General features: G+C 38.6%; 1 protein-coding gene across 3 annotated transcripts in view; it reads left to right on the top strand.

Annotated features, from left to right (window-relative positions):
• The window catches only part of NRP1 (neuropilin 1), a 112,565-nt gene that overhangs the window by 71,752 nt on the left and 23,343 nt on the right, over positions 1 to 17,470 (top strand). For all 3 annotated transcript variants that reach the window (XM_026842318.1, XM_026842319.1, XM_026842317.1), the window contains exons 7-10: positions 6,880 to 7,035; positions 9,838 to 9,982; positions 11,610 to 11,941; positions 16,462 to 16,606. In XM_026842318.1, the coding sequence (XP_026698119.1) occupies positions 6,880 to 7,035; positions 9,838 to 9,982; positions 11,610 to 11,941; positions 16,462 to 16,606 (778 nt within the window). The remainder of the gene's footprint in view (positions 1 to 6,879; positions 7,036 to 9,837; positions 9,983 to 11,609; positions 11,942 to 16,461; positions 16,607 to 17,470) is intronic.

Here is a 17,470-nt window from a genome sequence, read left to right as displayed (position 1 = left end):
GTCTATAGAAATCTCAATACGATTACATTTTCCTCCCTTTGTTATCAGAGTTTATTGTATCTTGGTGTACAGATTTTAAATAGTTTTCAAGTAAAAAAAATAAATTAAGAAGGTATTTTCTGAGCCTTCTGAATAACGGTCGTGTTACATCAGAGCACCACATGAATGCATAAGGTGGAGCTTGCAAATGAATAGTAGAAGGATCGTTCCCTATCACTGCATGTGCACTGGATGCATTTCATACAATACAGTGAGCCCATTTCAGGGGAGCATTGCAGTGCCCTTGCTTTTAAACCAAACTCCTTCAAAGTCTCACATTTAAAATATCACACAGAGCTAATGTGTACCAGTGGCCCTGCTTCTCCCGGCCCACTCGCAGCATTTCTCTTTCACATTTGATCTTTATAGTTTCCATACTGGAGCGATTTGGTTTGCTGAATTCTGGAAATGTCTCAAGTTGAAATGCTAGTGTATTAACCTGCTGTACTGAGTCTCTTTTGTTTCTCTTTACCAGAGTGCTGCTTGCCAATTTTTACAACTACAGCAGATTTTACTATTCAAACAGAACCAGATGGAACACCAGTTCAAAGAACATGTCAGAATTAAATATTTCTTTTTTAATTAGTTGCTTCTGATTTATGCAAAAAAAAATTAACATAAGAGTGGGAGAATGTGCCATGAATCCAGATGCAACACAGCCCACACAAGCATTATCTTTCCTCTGTCAGAGACACAGAGGCCCTTTCTTTCATTATTTTCTTGTCTTTTCTTTTCTCCTTTTTGTTTCTTGATTTCATTTTTCTTACACTTTCTGCATCTTTTCCTTCTTGAACCAGCCCCATAATGATGACTGAGGTTCTCTTCTGTTCATCAGTCATACTTTTTCATCATTATCTTAAATTTTCTCTTGTAGAAACTGGCCAATCTTCTTCTAAAAAAAAAAATTACTGTACTCAATACTTCAATCCCAGCACCAGTATCTGAATGCGATAACAACCTTCAAGTCTATTCCTTGTTTTCAGTTGGGAGAATCTTTACACTTACGTTTTTTCTGCTGCAGAAAAGGATTTGGGCAGAAGGTGAAGATTGTGAGGAATATCTCAACTGCTAAAGAAAGTTCATTTCCTTTCTGCTGCCAAGCATTCCTATTTCTTTGGCATGAATGTTTGCTCATCTTCTTTTTCATGCTTCCCCATTTTTGCCAAGTCACATAAGCATCAGTTCAGTAAAGCATACTGACTGAGGACAGTTGTTAGGCACAGACTAGAAGCTGAGCATGTGATTAGCTGCTTTTTCTTCTGGGACGTGCAGGATGTTGCTGTCAAGGTCAATGAGAAAGACTTCAGTGACTCAGGAGGGATCTTACTAACAGCAATATTTTCTCGTCACTTTCTTTATGGAGCTGCCACAAATATCACTGAGAATTTTGCACAAAGATCTGAAATGGTTTACAGCCGAACTATTTTCACTTAAACCCAGGATGAATATTTACACCCTGTCATTAATCAAGGAGTTGTGCTCTTGTAATGACTACTCATTTCAAGGATGAAGACTTTTGGAAGTAATTTTCCAACCAAATTAATTAGACTATTTTCAGAATTTCTACTAGAACCTGTGCCATTTTACTTAGCATTATAAGCTTCTTTACTTAAAGCTCAATAAATAAAGGAATTAAATGATAGTTGTATATACATCATGGGAGAGAATGATTGGTCAAATCAACATCAACACCTAATAAAAAAGATCAACTCTTGCTTAATTAAATATTTGACAGAAGAACAGTGAAGCGTCACAACAGTTAATCTGACTCAGAGCACTCTATGCTATCTGGGGAAATGACACAGTTCTCTAAAAATATTTACTTTGGTATGTTGTGTCAAGTGATGGATTATACAGCTTTTCAAGCCACAAGAGATGCCCACAACAAAAAGCTTCCTGTTGTTAATCAAACTCCAGCACTTTATCCTTTATTTTCTCAGGCTGTTGAACAGACCTACAGTAGGAGTGTTAAAAGCTGGTAAAACTGCTCTCTTGCTACAATTCCCTCAATGACTGTATCTTATTTAGCAAGATAGATTTTCATTCTGAAAATAAGGTCTTCCATGCTATGACATGGTTATGTATGACGACAGGAAGCAGCTATATTAATTTCAAGTCATGTATGTTGTGTGTTGTTCTTTATCCAGCAGTTTGCTAAGATATGTTACGTGATACACTGTGCAGAGTTAAATGTTATTCTTTTTCCTTCTTCTTAACTAGTCTCTAATAAAATGTGTATGCTATCCCTTGCATATCTATGTCTTGAAAATGTATCACCCACCCACATTTTTTGGAGACAGTAAGACAGCAATAAAAATATTTTTCCTGGATGCTAAAGATATTTCAGAATAAATACAGAGGAAGTAATTCATGTGTAGAAACAGCTAGCATCTTGTAATATGCTCTTGCAGAAAAGAAATTGATTTTAGAAGTAGGAACAACTGGGGCTTTTTTTACATGAACATTTCTCTCCTGAAAAAAAATACATACTTGAGATGTTCCTCATTTCTTGTAAGTTAGGAGCCCATTCCTATAGGCAAGTCTGTTCCCAGTCGTGTACTTATGAGTAAAGGTGGTCACATTGCAGCACAGGCAATTATCAAAGGCTGTGTTTTTGGATAAGGCCCTAAGGCATCATTTTCCAAGAGAGAGATGCTTTTTAATCTGAATGAAAGTGAACAAAATTTGAAAAAAAAAGAACTAGCAAGATACTGCTGTTAGTCAAAGCTGAAACTCTGGCCATGGAAATTAAATGTCAAGATTTCAGGTTTGGAGACAGCTGCCTATCTCAGATCACAGACATATAGCATGCAGTAACTTACAAAATCGCTTGCATCCTCTAAAATAAATACCAGATGTTTGTTTATCATACGCGCAGAAAGTTAAATGTCAAATAATTGCAGGGAAATGCATTTGATGTTCATCTTCAAAAGTACTGTATTTCATCACCACCTCTCTCCACTGTTCATTTTAACATGAAACACAAGTTCTTGAAACAAAAAGGACAAGAAGGCCAAAACAGAAAGGTAGTTGTTAAAGATTTGTATTACTGTCTCAGCTGGAGGAGGCTGGATCTGAGATAAATGGGTTACCTCTGGTCATGTTAACACTTGGAGACCTCTGTAGAGAGGACATACTAAACTGACTGGAAATTACGTAGCCAGTCAGACCCTATAAGCATAAGCCTCTAAAAAGCATAAGAATTCCTATCAGTTAGGTGACATAGCTGTACTAAGGCTACTGCCATCTGCAATGATTCCTCTGGATAATGTGGTACAGAAGGGCTGGGTCTTACCACAGCTACATTTTGGTACCTTCAGGTTCCAATTGTTAATAGCAGTTGATATGGTTGAACGTCAACTCTGAGCAGTCCCTGGGACATTTAGAATGTGTATTTTATGCACAATTTTGGATCTTACAGAAAGCAAAGTTTCAAAAGACATCAGAAAGGAAACAAAATACACCACAAAGTGATTAATGAAGGTGAGCTTAATAGCCCCTTAAGGTGTGTCATGAAGTTCCCAAGGTAGTCTTCTACATAATTTATTTCTGTCACTTTACTTAGAGAAGAATATTGGTACTTTTAGAGCTTGAATTTACAAACATACTTAGACACCACAGAGGGGTGCTCAGTGTTGCAATTCTGTTTATATGCACCTGGAGAGGAGGAGTTGCTCTCTGGACAGAGATCACTGCAGAGGACTGTCAAATGGAGGAAAATGCCTTCAGATCTACCCCTGTCCTGGACCCCTGTACCGACACAGAGTTAGTACTAAAAACTGCATCTCTTCTGCTTCCCTGATGCTTAGCTCCACCTTTCTTATTTGCACTGCTTCTTTCTCACAAAACACTGATGGAGCTTCAGGTTGTTCTTTTTTCTCTATCAGCTTGTGGGCAAACACCTCCTCACAATGTGGCAGGTCTGGGGTTACAGCTTGCTTTTGCAAGGTGTTTAAAGCTGTGGCACACAGCTGAACACTCAAGCCATCAGCCTCCAGGCACTCCAGGAGAGGACTGCCACTGACATACTTCCAGTTTTCAAGAAGCACGTAAAGATTTGCTGATCCAGAGAGAGCACATCTATTTGAAGAAATGTTCTCCCTAACAACAAGAGATGCCTCCCTCCTCCTGTACTGTATTACACAGCTACTGGAGCCAGGAACACTAATGAGTTTGCCTCTTCCCTACCTATAGGTAATAAATTAGAGGTCTTCTCAGAGTTTCTCTCTCTTTCCCAGTGAGCTGTTAACTACTGGCAGGAAAATTTCTGCCTGCCAGGTTTTAGGCATGAAGGTAGATGTCTCTATCATCTTTGTGTTTAGGACTTAGTTCTGGGCAGTGGATAGATGCTGTAGGATATTCAGCACCCCAGAAATTAAGGGGGTGTATTGAATACCTGCATTTGGGATCAAGAAAAACTGGGGGGCCTGAAGTTCTTTGATGGGACAAGCCCAAGTCACCTGAATGGTCAGTGACTGATAGCTGTAATTGTTAGCTCAGGCTTCAACTAATCAAACCTTCCCCTAAGCCTCTAATATTAAATTTTAAGTTGGCTTCAAACACCTAGAACTGTTGTAATAGGCCATTGCTTGACTATATTCACAATGAAGTACTTACTGTATATTAAAAAGCCCCTACTAGAATAATTTCAAATCAGCTGGAATGGTACAGGCTTGGGACCCTAATCATTTCAAAACTGAAGAGCTGTTTCAAATTGTAAGAGAAGCAGATCATTTAAATAACTTAGCTCTGCACTCCCTCAGACTTCCAGATTTTCAAGAGCACTTCAGCCTGGAAGTGAATGTAGTATTGGACATAACTCAGTGCAGCACACTTTACAATCAGCAGAGTACAGTTTGGAGAGCATTTGAAGTTAAGCTGAGATTGCTCAGTGCAATGATGCCCAGATTCCCCCATTAACTTTCAGATTGCAACAATCTAACATCTGAGACTCTCCAGTTACTTTAAATCACTTGATTGTTTTTGTAAGGTGGTGCTGGGTTGGGGTTTTTTTTTTAAGACTGATTTTTTTTTTTTTTTTTTTTTTTTTTTTTTTTTATCACGACAAAAAAAAAACGTTGCGGTATTTCACCCCTAATGACAGGGGCTAAAATGCTACATATAGACTTTACCAGCCTCAAAAACTGGGGCAGGGGCTTTGCCCTGAAAGCTAGTTCTATCTGTCACACACAAGGCTGCTATTCTTGTATTGGAAGACTTCAAAATGCCTTGCATATGACATGGGCATTGAGAGAGCAGCCAGTCTGTCCTCAATAGCACTTCCTTCAGCCTTTTGAGAGAGAATGCAGAGCATGTTGATTTAACTGCTCCAGCGCCTTTGGATATATGACATACATACAGGAAAAAGGATGCCTGTGGGACACAAGGGACATATATTCTGCATCCTGCGTACTTTGGAAATAATGAAAAAGTCTGAGACATTCATGGGGCATTCACTTGAGAAGGGTTAATTCAACCTATTATAATCCTACTAAAGTCTGGACAACTGAAGTTTAGGGGAATAAATTACTCTGATTAATAGTTTGTGAATGGTGTCATTTTATATTGAAATTAAATGGTTTGCTTTAGGAAACAAAGAGAAGGTTCTAGCTGCAGAGAAAGAGGCTGATGAATTTGATTTTAACTGGTTTGTTGTTATGGCCATAAGGAAATGGCAGGTGTTTCAAAGCTGTGATCACCAACCTGGCTGTGAGAAATTTCTGTGCCTAGTTTCAGCCATTTGGCAGCTGGACTTGTGCAGCGGGACAAAGGGGGTTTTTGCCAGCAGAACTGACTTGAGTAGCCGTGCTCCTGCACCCCACATTATCCTCCCAAATATGCCTATACATCTTCTGTGATGTCACATGATGAACTAGATGAGGAAACAGATCTGGGTGACAAATAACTGGTGGAGGGGAAGGTTAACCTAATCACTTGTCCATTTGGTTGCAGTGCAATTTCATAAGAGAAGGAGAATGCGTAAAGAAGAGAGAAGGCCTCTAACACGCATTCATGTGCACACCATAGTGTTCATCTGTCCAGCAAGTTCAAAACACCATTATTTTCTAATTATTAAAGTTCACTACATTTGACAGTTGGAACAGAGCTATTGTACTTGTGCTAATGTTTCTTCCTGTTTTCTTCAAAAATATCATAGGGTACAAGCAACTCATTTGCATTTTTCCCAACAAAATCATACAGTGATTTGTAATTATCTTGTGACTAGCTAATACACCATGGGATTCTTTTCTCCTCTTCTCTTTGCAAGTGATGAGCTCCTGGGTTTTAGCAGAATTCTTGTTATCATTCCCTAAGTGCACGACTTTGATATTGTATGTGAAATTTCATCCCATTTCTAATACTGCAGTCCTCAGGGTCATTCAGTTCGCACTGCATGACTCTCCTCTGTATTGACAATGCCTTGCAGCTTTGTGGCCTTAGCAAATTTCATTAGCATGTGTGCAAAGTAGTTAATGAAAGTATTAAGTAAGATTGTTCACCCGACTGGTCCTTGAGGAACTTCTCTAGTAACTTCTCTGCAGTCTGGCGGTTCCCACTCACACTGATGGGGTCTCTGGTTTCTCCCCCACAGAGGAAAGATAATTCTCTGACATGTGAATTGCCCTCCTGGCTAATTAGACAAATGTTCCTATCTCCTGTGATGACACTGTTTACAAAAGAGGACATGATGACTATGTTACTATCAACAATATGTTGCAATTTCCTTTATATAAAATACTTATTTTTGTAAATCATAGGGGAGTGGGAGGGGCTTGCTTTTGTAGTGTTGTTGTGCTCTGAACTGATTGTCCTCATGTCTTCATTCATTCATTACCACAGGTAGATCTAGGTCTTCTCCGCTTTGTTTCTGGCATTGGGACCCAAGGAGCCATCTCAAAAGAAACAAAGAAAGAATATTATCTGAAAACATACCGTGTAGATGTCAGCTCCAATGGAGAGGACTGGATTACACTGAAGGAGGGAAACAAACCTGCTGTAAGTTTTTTCCCTTTTATTTCTCTTCAGCCAAAAAATAGGTGGTTGAACTGTTTAGTTACTATCATTTATTTTAAAAAGAGGAATAAGGTATCACAGGTTTAATCAGGTTGATCAGGGTTAACAACATCCCAAATCCAAAGATTATTTATCCAAAGCCTAGAGCAGCTTAAAAGGGTGCAAAGTGCTGCCCTGTCTGTTGTACCCACCATAATTTGTGTGATTGCTGCTGTTTCCCAGTTTGCCAGAGATTTTCTATGTGACCTTGAGAAAAACATCATGGGAAACCTTTTAAAAAATATGTAGATGTCTTATCTGCAGTGAAGCTCTGGATATGCAGTGTGTCAGTGCCTCCGGTCTCCATGCGTAGCTGTGGTATCTTGTAGGAGTGCTAGCAAGTCATTAGTAGTTTGTTAGGCTTCCAAGCATCTCAATGATGGGGGTCATGCAGACAGATAATTAGGCACATCTTTCCATCCTTATAGATTTTTATCACCTTTCCATTTATCAGTGGATTTGCTCTCTGTGACCTCCCAAGGAAACAGCTTTAGACACTTGTAAGAAAAATCTTCATTATCCGCCTACCATGAGCATAAAGCTCGTTATTGAGAAGTCAATTCTGCTCCAACTCTCACATGAATAGTCCCAATGAGGCTGTGCCTCCCTTCCCACCTTGCTCAGAATGTGCCCAGGAACAGCATCCCCAGAGTCTTCTAGGGGCTGATGCAACTGGAAAGTTTTTTGTTGTACTTCCCTTCAAAATAGCTTTTTTGTGACCCTTCTGTGAAGACCCAGAAGAGCTGTGTAATATTAAACTCTATCAGTGCAACCATATCTAGCTCTAAATATTTGGTTACTGCCTTGTCCTTGATTCATCTGTAAGTGCTCTGCCAAGTCCACCACATTTATCTAATCAAAACAGTAGCTGTGTTTAACACATACATCTTTCTTCTTTGAAGCACTTTTAAAACAATAAAAAATGGATCCTGAAAGCTTCTCTTTGACAGGTATTATCCTCATTTCACAGAGAAGAAACTTTAGAAGTCAAATGCCACAATATGGGCACTATATAATGATGTATAAAGTACAATAACTGGCTTGCTCAAAGTCACAAGAGGACCCAAATCTGTGGTTGGTATGAGACACGGGGTTTCCTGGCTCTGGCTCCCACAATCTGAACAAATGCCCCTTTCAAAATCAGACCATGGCTGTTTTTCATGACTAGCTTCTATTTGTAAACTCTCCAAGAGTGTATTTTACATGAGTTTCTCTTGTACATGCTGTCCTTAATTAGTGAGAACACTTCCTAAACCTGTGTTATTTGTTCAAAGGGTTCATAAAAAAATCAGGTTTCTAAAATGTTAATATTTTGTTGTTGGATCAGGACGAGAAAAAACTATGCACCAGTCTCCCTCTGACATCTTTATTCAAATGAAAAGTTAAGGAGACTTGGCTACTGAAGGAACAGCGAAAGCGGGCAGCCACAGATCTCTTCAAGGCAGCCCCACACCGGCACTGCGCTAACTACATATAAGGAGCTGTGTACTTCTGCGGAAAGACTCATTTTCTCTGTCAGATGCAGACCTTGAGAAAACTACAGCAGGTCCTCCCAGAGGAAAAAAAAAAAAAAAAAGTTGCTGAAAAGAATGTAGCTCTGTTTAAAATCTCTTGCTAGATATGAAACTCCTACATTAAATTACTTGAGATATAACTGAGCCTGATGAGTTGACAGCTGTGCGCTGCTGGCCTCTGCTCCAAATTAGTGGAGTTATTGCAAGTAACAAACAGGAAAGTAGACAGTGTGTGTAAGAAATCTTCCATAAAAGGAGAGGGGTTTGTATCCATGAAAAACAACAGGAAAGTGGTCCTCTCTACGTGAGGAAGAAGCAGGAAGCTGAATCACCTTCTTTGGACTAGAACATTGCAAAGTTTCAGCTCTGCTAGGAAGGAGCGCATCTGCAGGATCCTCAACATGAAAGCACAGCACAATCATGTCCCTTCTTGTGGAAGTCTCATTGTTCATCTAATTTGACTGTTAGCCTCAGGGGACACAGAGAAAATCTTCGAGCCTGCTGTATGGATTTTAAATAGACTTCCATCTCCGTATGCAAGGAGAAAGAAAGTCTGAGTACTTGTTAAAAAGGATTTTAAAATGGAAGGTTAACAAAGCAAGGTTTGCACGATACACTCTGCAAAAAGCAAAATAATATATGCTTTTATCCTAACTCCATATAGGACTTGTGTGTGGTCTAATTGAAATCCAAACCTTTAATATGGGCCTGAGGTTCTGTAGCTTTTTGCATCATTCTATGAGCGTACAAGGAATAAAACTGCCCTAATGGGCCATTGAGGGATTCTTTCGAGACATGGCAGTCCTTGGGTGTCAAAGACCAGTGTATGTCATTCCTGCAGACAGATCTGGGCATTAGGACCACCTCGAAATAGGCAAGGAGTGGACAGACCCTTGTTGCACTCAGGTAATCTGCTCTCAAGATGGCCCTGAGCTCTCCTGGTCTGGTCTGTAGCATTATGGTCTTTTATGGGACTCTGCAGGTGGCAAGTATTTTTTAGTATCATTGAACACCTTACATCTTCTTTCTTCCTCCCCAAGGAAAGCTTATTTGTCTGAACAATTGTGTTAAGAGTTTAATGAAACAGTTCCACATGCAAGTCTTTTGTCTCATCCTTCTCTCCAAACAACCTTGGTTAGACCTTGTATCATAACCATCTGTAAAACACAGAATTCTAAACAACATTTAAGAGAAAACCTAACAAATATATACTTTTTCTTTCCACACAAAGGTGTTTCAAGGGAATAGCAATCCCACTGAGGTTGTTTACAGACCTTTTGCCAAACCAGTTTTAACACGGTTTGTGCGAATTAGACCTGTGTCCTGGGAAAATGGAGTATCACTGAGATTTGAAGTTTATGGCTGCAAGATAACAGGTAGGTCTTGGGAACGATTTTAAAACCAAGAGAATTTATTATGCCTATGCTGTGGGGTTATCAGTGAAATGCGTCTTCACTATTTCCACCGTGGCCTGAATGTAGAACTGTAAAAAAAAGCATAGGGAAAATAAAACACGACAACACAAACATTGTGTTATCTGAATGTTGTCCTGGCATTATCTTTTGGATGTTCAGCTTTAAGTGGGGAAAAAAAAAAAAAAAAAAAAGGAAAAAGGTTTTAATTACTATTCTTGCAATTATTTTACAGCTCCATGCAAAATACATGAGATACACAGAAATCTTGCAAATTACCATCTTGTTTTTCCTTCCTAACCCTCTAGTCCCTCTCTCTCATGCTTGCTATTTGTAGGTAGTTCGCAGCAGGTTTCCCAAGGAACTAACATACATAACTAGGTTTAAAAGCGTTGCAAGGTACACTTAGATCTGAAGCCTATTAAAGCAACTAGACATACATAGTCAGGTTCCTGCTAGTTATCAGTATTGGAATGTAACTCCTTTATAATCACACAGTCAACTACCAAAATAACTGTCCAGAGTGCTTTCTGAAGTAGCTCAAAAGGCATTATTATCATCAAAATACTATTCAGAAAAAAAAAAGGCACGAGCAGAATTTTTTTAGAAGTCTTTTTTTTCTAGTTTTAGGCTTTCTATAACTCCTACAAAATGGAGGCGTTTTTATATGTAAAGTAAAAATACAAAAATAAAAAAGTTATAGATTAAATAAAATACTAATGATTTAATATTTTTTACAAAGCTGATTTTTCTGAAAAATATCTAGCATCATTTTATAGCACTTAATCCAGTTTGTTTGCACTGCTTTTTCATAGTTCTAGGGATATTTTTTTTCCCCTTAAGGTGTTTCTTGACTTTCCCATTAAGGTGATTCTTGAAGATGTTCCTGAGGATGGGTTTCCATACAGCAGGAAAATAAGAGTACCGATTACTCTGTTATAGAATTCCAGGTCATTCTATGAAATTTTTTCAGATTAGATGAAGGTAATGTCAGCTGAACTGCTGTTACATTCTATATTGGAAATCTTAATTCCTTGTTAGTAGCTTTTCCTACTTCTAATTTATATTTATCTGGGACCATAAAAGAAGCAACTATTTATCTTCTGTGTCATTTGAAAATGCCTGAGAGTTCAAAGAAATACATTTGGAAAATCGCAAGTAAGGCAATAAATTTTATTTTACAGAATGTACAAAAGATTTCCATTTCCAGTGTCACCAAAATTAAGTAATCTGCAACCAGGTTTTGGCTGACTTTGGAGGTTTTTCTCTAGGGAAATATTCACAAATTCAGATGTGACCCTGCACTCTGTGCCTCAACAAGAAGAATAGAAAACAAGAATAGCATAGGATTTTCTGATCCTTTTGGTTCCCATCAGGCCAGAAATACTTGTGGTATTTTGGTACTTCCTGCCAAAACTAGGATGTGCAAGTTTGAACAAATGAAAATTATATACAAATCCAAAGAGATTATTTTGGATATAAAAAAGAAATAAGTAATTGCTTATGATTGTTGAATTAACTGATGCGTCCTGTTTCTGTTTTGGTGCTTGTTCAGAGTAACTATTTAAATTATTTGGGTTTTTCTCTGTAGATTATCCTTGCTCTGGGATGCTGGGTATGGTGTCTGGGCTCATTCCTGACTCTCAGATTACTGCATCTACTCAAGTTGATCGAAACTGGATCCCAGAAAATGCTCGCCTCATAACAAGCCGTTCAGGCTGGGCACTGCCACCAACTACTCATCCATATACAAATGAATGGCTTCAAATAGACCTTGGTGAAGAAAAAAAAGTGAGGGGCATAATTGTCCAAGGAGGCAAACACCGAGAAAACAAAGTGTTCATGAAAAAATTCAAAATTGGCTATAGCAACAATGGATCAGATTGGAAAATGATCATGGATTCCAGCAAGAAAAAGATAAAGGTAAGGAGGAAAGCTCTGCACTAAAAGAGGTTGCATTAAAAAAAAAAAAAAAAAAGTTTACCTTAAATTTCTACACATCTACCTCTGATCTTAGGAAAGGCACACAGTTGAGATGAAGCCAAGTAGGACTCCTAGGGCAGCAGCCCTGAAGGGATGCTGTGGGAACCGTCCCACGCCTGAAGGCAGGAGCTGGCCTTAGGACATTCGCCTCTCTCTGTGGCAAAGGTTTTGTTTATTCAACAGCTAGCTCAGACTTGACTTCTGACAAGGGTGGTGTGCCTCCGTGGCCGCTAGGTTACTGCAAAATCCCATGCAATGGTAATATGTAACACTGCCAAAAAAGTGGAGTTTCCTCTGCAGTTTTTCCACTGACTGAACAAACTTACTTGAGACACTGAATTACTTTTCTTTTGCTTCTCTTTTGTCGGAGCTGTAGAATGAGAATGGTGTTATTTAACTCAATGGGGTACCTGTTGGATTTCTGAACTGCCTGTAGACTGCTCTGAAAGCTTCACAGGCTCTCTGTAATGGTCTGATCCAAGTCTCTCCAAAAGAAAGTGATGAAGTTTTTGATATGTTATCCCATCCTGAGGGAAAAGTTGTACTGTTGTACTGTCACAAGTGAAGTATTTTGGAGGTTGCTTGGCAATAAAAGGCAGCTGGTTCGTAGGTTCAAGCAGAAACTGCAAGACAGGGGAGGGCCAAATGTGTTGCTGGTTTAGATGACAAGGAAAAGAAAATCAGCATGACTCAGAAAAAATTCTAGGAATTTGCCTATTTTGGTTTGTCTTTGAATGTATGCTTTTCAGGACAAATTGCATTGAGTGTTTATCTTATTTACCCCAAATCCCATTTGTTAAGTCTTCCATCCCATTTTGCTATCATTGCTCACAAAAGTGCATTTTTGCCTCAAAAAGACACAACCCTTTTTTAGTCCCCCTAGCCTGTTCCTTGAGGAAACCAGTGGGCACGCAGTCCCATTCATGAACTGATGCTGCAGTGATGGGACGTTCAGGGGATAATACACCAAAATGTTCCCTCAAAAGGCAAACCGATGTGGTGCTTGGCAGATGGGAATCCTGAGAGTTGCTCATCTGTGTTAGTCAGAAAATTAGATGTAGAAGCTGTTTTGCTATATAGACTCATCCATTGGACAAACCTATGTTCCCTTAAAGGAAAATCTGAGTGGGCCCATGGATGTAGCTTTTCCAGGCACATTTGGTAAATATTGGCCTTCATTCCCTCCTGTTTTAATCTCACTGAATATGTCTGCATTTTCTCACTTCTCATCACTTTTCATCATTTGTTTTGGGGATTAAAAGTAAATGAATTCAGCCTTTACAGTCAGCTCCTTTCTCTTGTTACCATGAGTTTTGACTTCATCATAAAGTGTGAAGAGAGTGTAAATCAACAATGGGATCTAACCATTTTCTTTCTAAAATAGATGTTGTTTTGACATGTACTTCTACATGTGGCTCAATGAGGGAAAAAAATAATGCCATATGCTTTCAAAGCAGTGTGCCGTCTGCTGCATGGCTTTCTGTTTTCTAATACAAGCACTTGCCATCATTGTCAGAAGTTAGCAGTTTGACAAGAAAACTAGTGTGCTAACTAATGCACTGAGCCCATCCTCAGCTTTCATCACTACCAGAAATTAACTTTCAAGATTAATGGAATGGAGAGGTCTGGAATTCAAATCTCTTGAATCTCTTGTGGTATAATTATAATCCTTCCCAAAAATTCAAGACATTTAATAAATTTTCTTCCGAAGCACAAGTTTTCTTTAAAGAGAATCAGATAAATCCCATGATTTGGGAGTCTGAGGGATTTAAAATGTTAATACTGGAATGAAGTATTTTTAAATGTAAGTGGAGCTGGATGGGACAGCATGCTTTAATGAGTCACAGCAGGAATGTGGATTAGAAACAGCCCTGTTATATGAAATGAAACACATCGTTTCACTTGGCTAAAGTCTTGACTTTCAGTAAACAAACAACTGCATTTTAGGAAAAGAAAGAACAATGACAAGCTAAACATAACAACAGAGTATGTCCAAAAGATGAAACATCACCTTGTTTCTCAACATGATCTTGTCATCCATGCCTGTAGTTCCTTTCACTAGGACTACAAGTCCTTCCTCTTTGGCTGACCCGATTTCTCCTGGTTTTGAATGTGCAGAATGTTTCCCGCTTTAGCCTAGCTCAAGCACTCAGAGGAGTGAACATCACAAATCCTCAAACGACCATGCAGAACCCCATTTTCATTCCAGACCCAATTTATATTTCTTGTCCACAGTTTTACTCAATCTTACTCCATAAAGTCATCTTTCTCTTTCATACTTCTTTCCTCCTTCCACTTTTTTTGGTCTCTTTACACCTCCTCTCATCATTTCTGGTACAAGAAACTTCTGAATATCCTGCCATTTGAAATGACCTTTTTAGATTTTTCTGCAATGTTTATTTTGATTTCAGAAGATACTAAAAATATTTTTTTCCTCTCACCACTTCAGCTTCTCATTTGTTTAGCTATTATTTATTATAACGTATCTTTGTAACGAAGTAAATAATTTGTGACATAGCCTGCATAAAAGACACTGACAAAGTGAAGCTTTACTGTATACTCCTCTCTCCTCCCCCACAAAGAATATCAGTATGTGTTTTAAATGAACAGTCAAAATTGAATCACAGGCAGCTCTGCACTACAAAGGACAATGATTCAATATAATTCTAGATGCTTATTGAATTCTAATGTCTATGTGTCAGTACTCCAGTACTGATGTCTTTTATAAAACAGTTTTGATTATTATATGTTGCTATTAAGACTACTATTAAAAAGGAAGCAAGGATTCCTCAGATACATATGTCTGTCTACTTTTTACACATAAAATGGCATTCATTCTTTCTCATATGGTTGGTAGCTTTTCTGATCATTTGCACTATATTGCTATTCAAATACAATAACACACAATTCCATGTTAATTAGATCTGACAGGCCATCTACATGTGAATTCTTGACAGCTGTCTTCCAAGCACTGGCAGAACACCAGGTCAACCAGTGCACCTTGAAGCCACCTTGGAGGCACAATTTCCCCTAGGAAGTAGGAGCAGAAGTATTAATGCTGAAATTACTTTTTTAATTTAGTTAGTCATAGTCTGACATCATCACTGACTTTTGCGACTTGCACTCCAACCAATGACCAGAAAGGTTTGTGGACCATTGGTTCATAATACAGAGGTGTACAGTAAAAACAACCAAGGCTTTTAGGACTGCACTGGCAGCAATCAGTTTACCTATGCCTGTTTTGTGCTTGGGAAATACAGTCAGCTTTTCCCATGGCCTCTGTTTTCTTTGCCCCTGATCAACTTCTGTTCATTGCAGGTTTGTTTTCATCCAAACTGAAGGGTATCTGGTGGTTTGTTCCTGAAGGCTTCAGGCTTCACAGCTATGAGTTGGAAGTATCTTATCATGGCACTTCTAATGCCAAATTTGAACTTTAGTTCAAAGAACTTTTTAATGTTTTGCCATTTAACTAATTCATAGAAAAGTAGAAAATACTTTACTTTTACTTCATTGTCATATACATTTTCATATTTTGTACTTTAGAGTGTTCTGTACATTATATTCTGAAGCCATTTTTTACCATCAAATAGGGTAAAAATAACTCCTTTTGCCTATCTTGGTTTATAAACTCTTCATGGCAAGGACTGTTTCTTTGCACAGTTAATTCATCCTAAGGACCGATCATCTCCATGGAGGCACCTGAGGTGTAGCTATAAGTACAAATTATAACTTGTTCTATATGCAAAAGATCACTGACAAGAGAATCCAAAGGTATCAAAAAAATGCCATTGAGAGCTGCATTATGGCTGAAGAACCCAGAGCGCAACTCAGAGAAGAGATTTTTGTCTGAAATGTAGATTTGCTGACCTGCCTTGCCTGTTGGATTATATTGCAGTTTTGTCAGGAAGCAGCTTTCTTCTTTCTTTCTTTCTTTTTATTCTTATTCAATAGCAGGCTCACTGGAAGAACTCTTGCAGCTACTGTTCCTGGAGTTTAATTTATGCCTTTTGAAATAACTACAACTTGTGAAATTGTCACTGGGGGAAATCAGATTGAAATTTTCTCTTGAATAGTTGGATTATTATTGTAACCACTTAAAAGGTGACAGGATCTTCACCTCAGCCATTTTTTTTCCCTGAGAAGTGTTGAAAATGTCACCCAGTTAAACCCCAGATCAGAGCGTCATTTAAAATCATGTCTCATTAAACACTCAGCTCTTGTTATGACCCTGATGGATTGGTTGCTACTGAGTTTATGAAAAATGAAATGTATTACTTTTCCGAGAAGCTTTAACTATGTATTTTCCATTCTCATTTAGGACAAGAATGCCTGACACTTATTAAGTGGTTAGAATCTGGCCTACTGCTCACCTAATTCAAAGACTAGAGAAAGAAGGAAAAAAGATGATTGTTGCAAATAGCATTTTTATTTTAACAAGTAGCATTTGTCATGCTTTGCAGACTTTTGAAGGCAACAACAACTATGACACGCCTGAACTGCGGACTTTTGAACCTGTATCAACGAGATTCATCCGCGTCTACCCTGAGAGAGCCACACACGGAGGACTGGGTCTGCGAATGGAGCTGCTGGGCTGTGAACTCGAAGGTAATTGCTCTGCTAGAGATGAATGCACTTTATTATTTTCATAAATACATTCTCTACTTGGACTACTGCTGAACACTGCTGTGTTGGTACAGGCAGCTTGTCGGATTCTCGCTTCCATGACTGCCATTAGTGCTGTTTCTTAGCCTAATCAGTTCCTTCTCTGCAGACATTTGAATATGCCCGAGGCACAAATATTATTCTTTCTCCCATTCCTTTGTTGAATCACAGTGATATTCTCCACATGGTTTTCTGTTCCCTTAAGCAGCCTTATGGTTATACTTTCGAGAAGCATAGAGCTATTAGGAGAGAAAAAAGACAGGAACTTAAATTTTATGTTACCATGATACAACCCTGGAAGAGATGCTTTCTGAGACTGCAGAGGGAGCTTGGCACTAAATATAGCAATTATGTCCCTTGTTCCTTCAAAGGATGTGAAAGTCACACCAGACACTATGATGGGCCATGATTCCTTGGCTGGACAGTGTCTGTGTTGTTCCTTTTGGGGGGTAAAGGGGCCCTCTTTGTTCTTTACCAAGCTTTAATTTTGCAAGAGTATGTAAGAGATGAAAGACCAGGAAAAGCAAAGTTTAGACATTTATCCTTGGACCGTGACATGAAGTCAAGCTTTGACTCCTGTTATATAAACAATAATTATTTAAGTTCATAGATAACTACAGATAACACTGGGTGAATTTCACAATTCTATCTGGTGGATGGTGGTATAATGACATGGCTTATAAACCACACAGCTTAACAATACACAGAATAACAAACTGTTTTATTCAGGGTTTCATATGATACCTTGTATAGAAGTAGCTGAACAGGCTCCCAAGACGAATGGAACGGACTGCTCTGCCTCCATGT

This window comes from Athene cunicularia, assembly GCF_003259725.1.
Source record: "Athene cunicularia isolate RWA chromosome 2 unlocalized genomic scaffold, athCun1 chr2_part1, whole genome shotgun sequence".
Lineage (NCBI taxonomy): Eukaryota > Metazoa > Chordata > Aves > Strigiformes > Strigidae > Athene > Athene cunicularia.
Note: the sequence above shows the minus strand (reverse complement) of the source record. Positions and strands in the feature narration are given on the sequence as shown.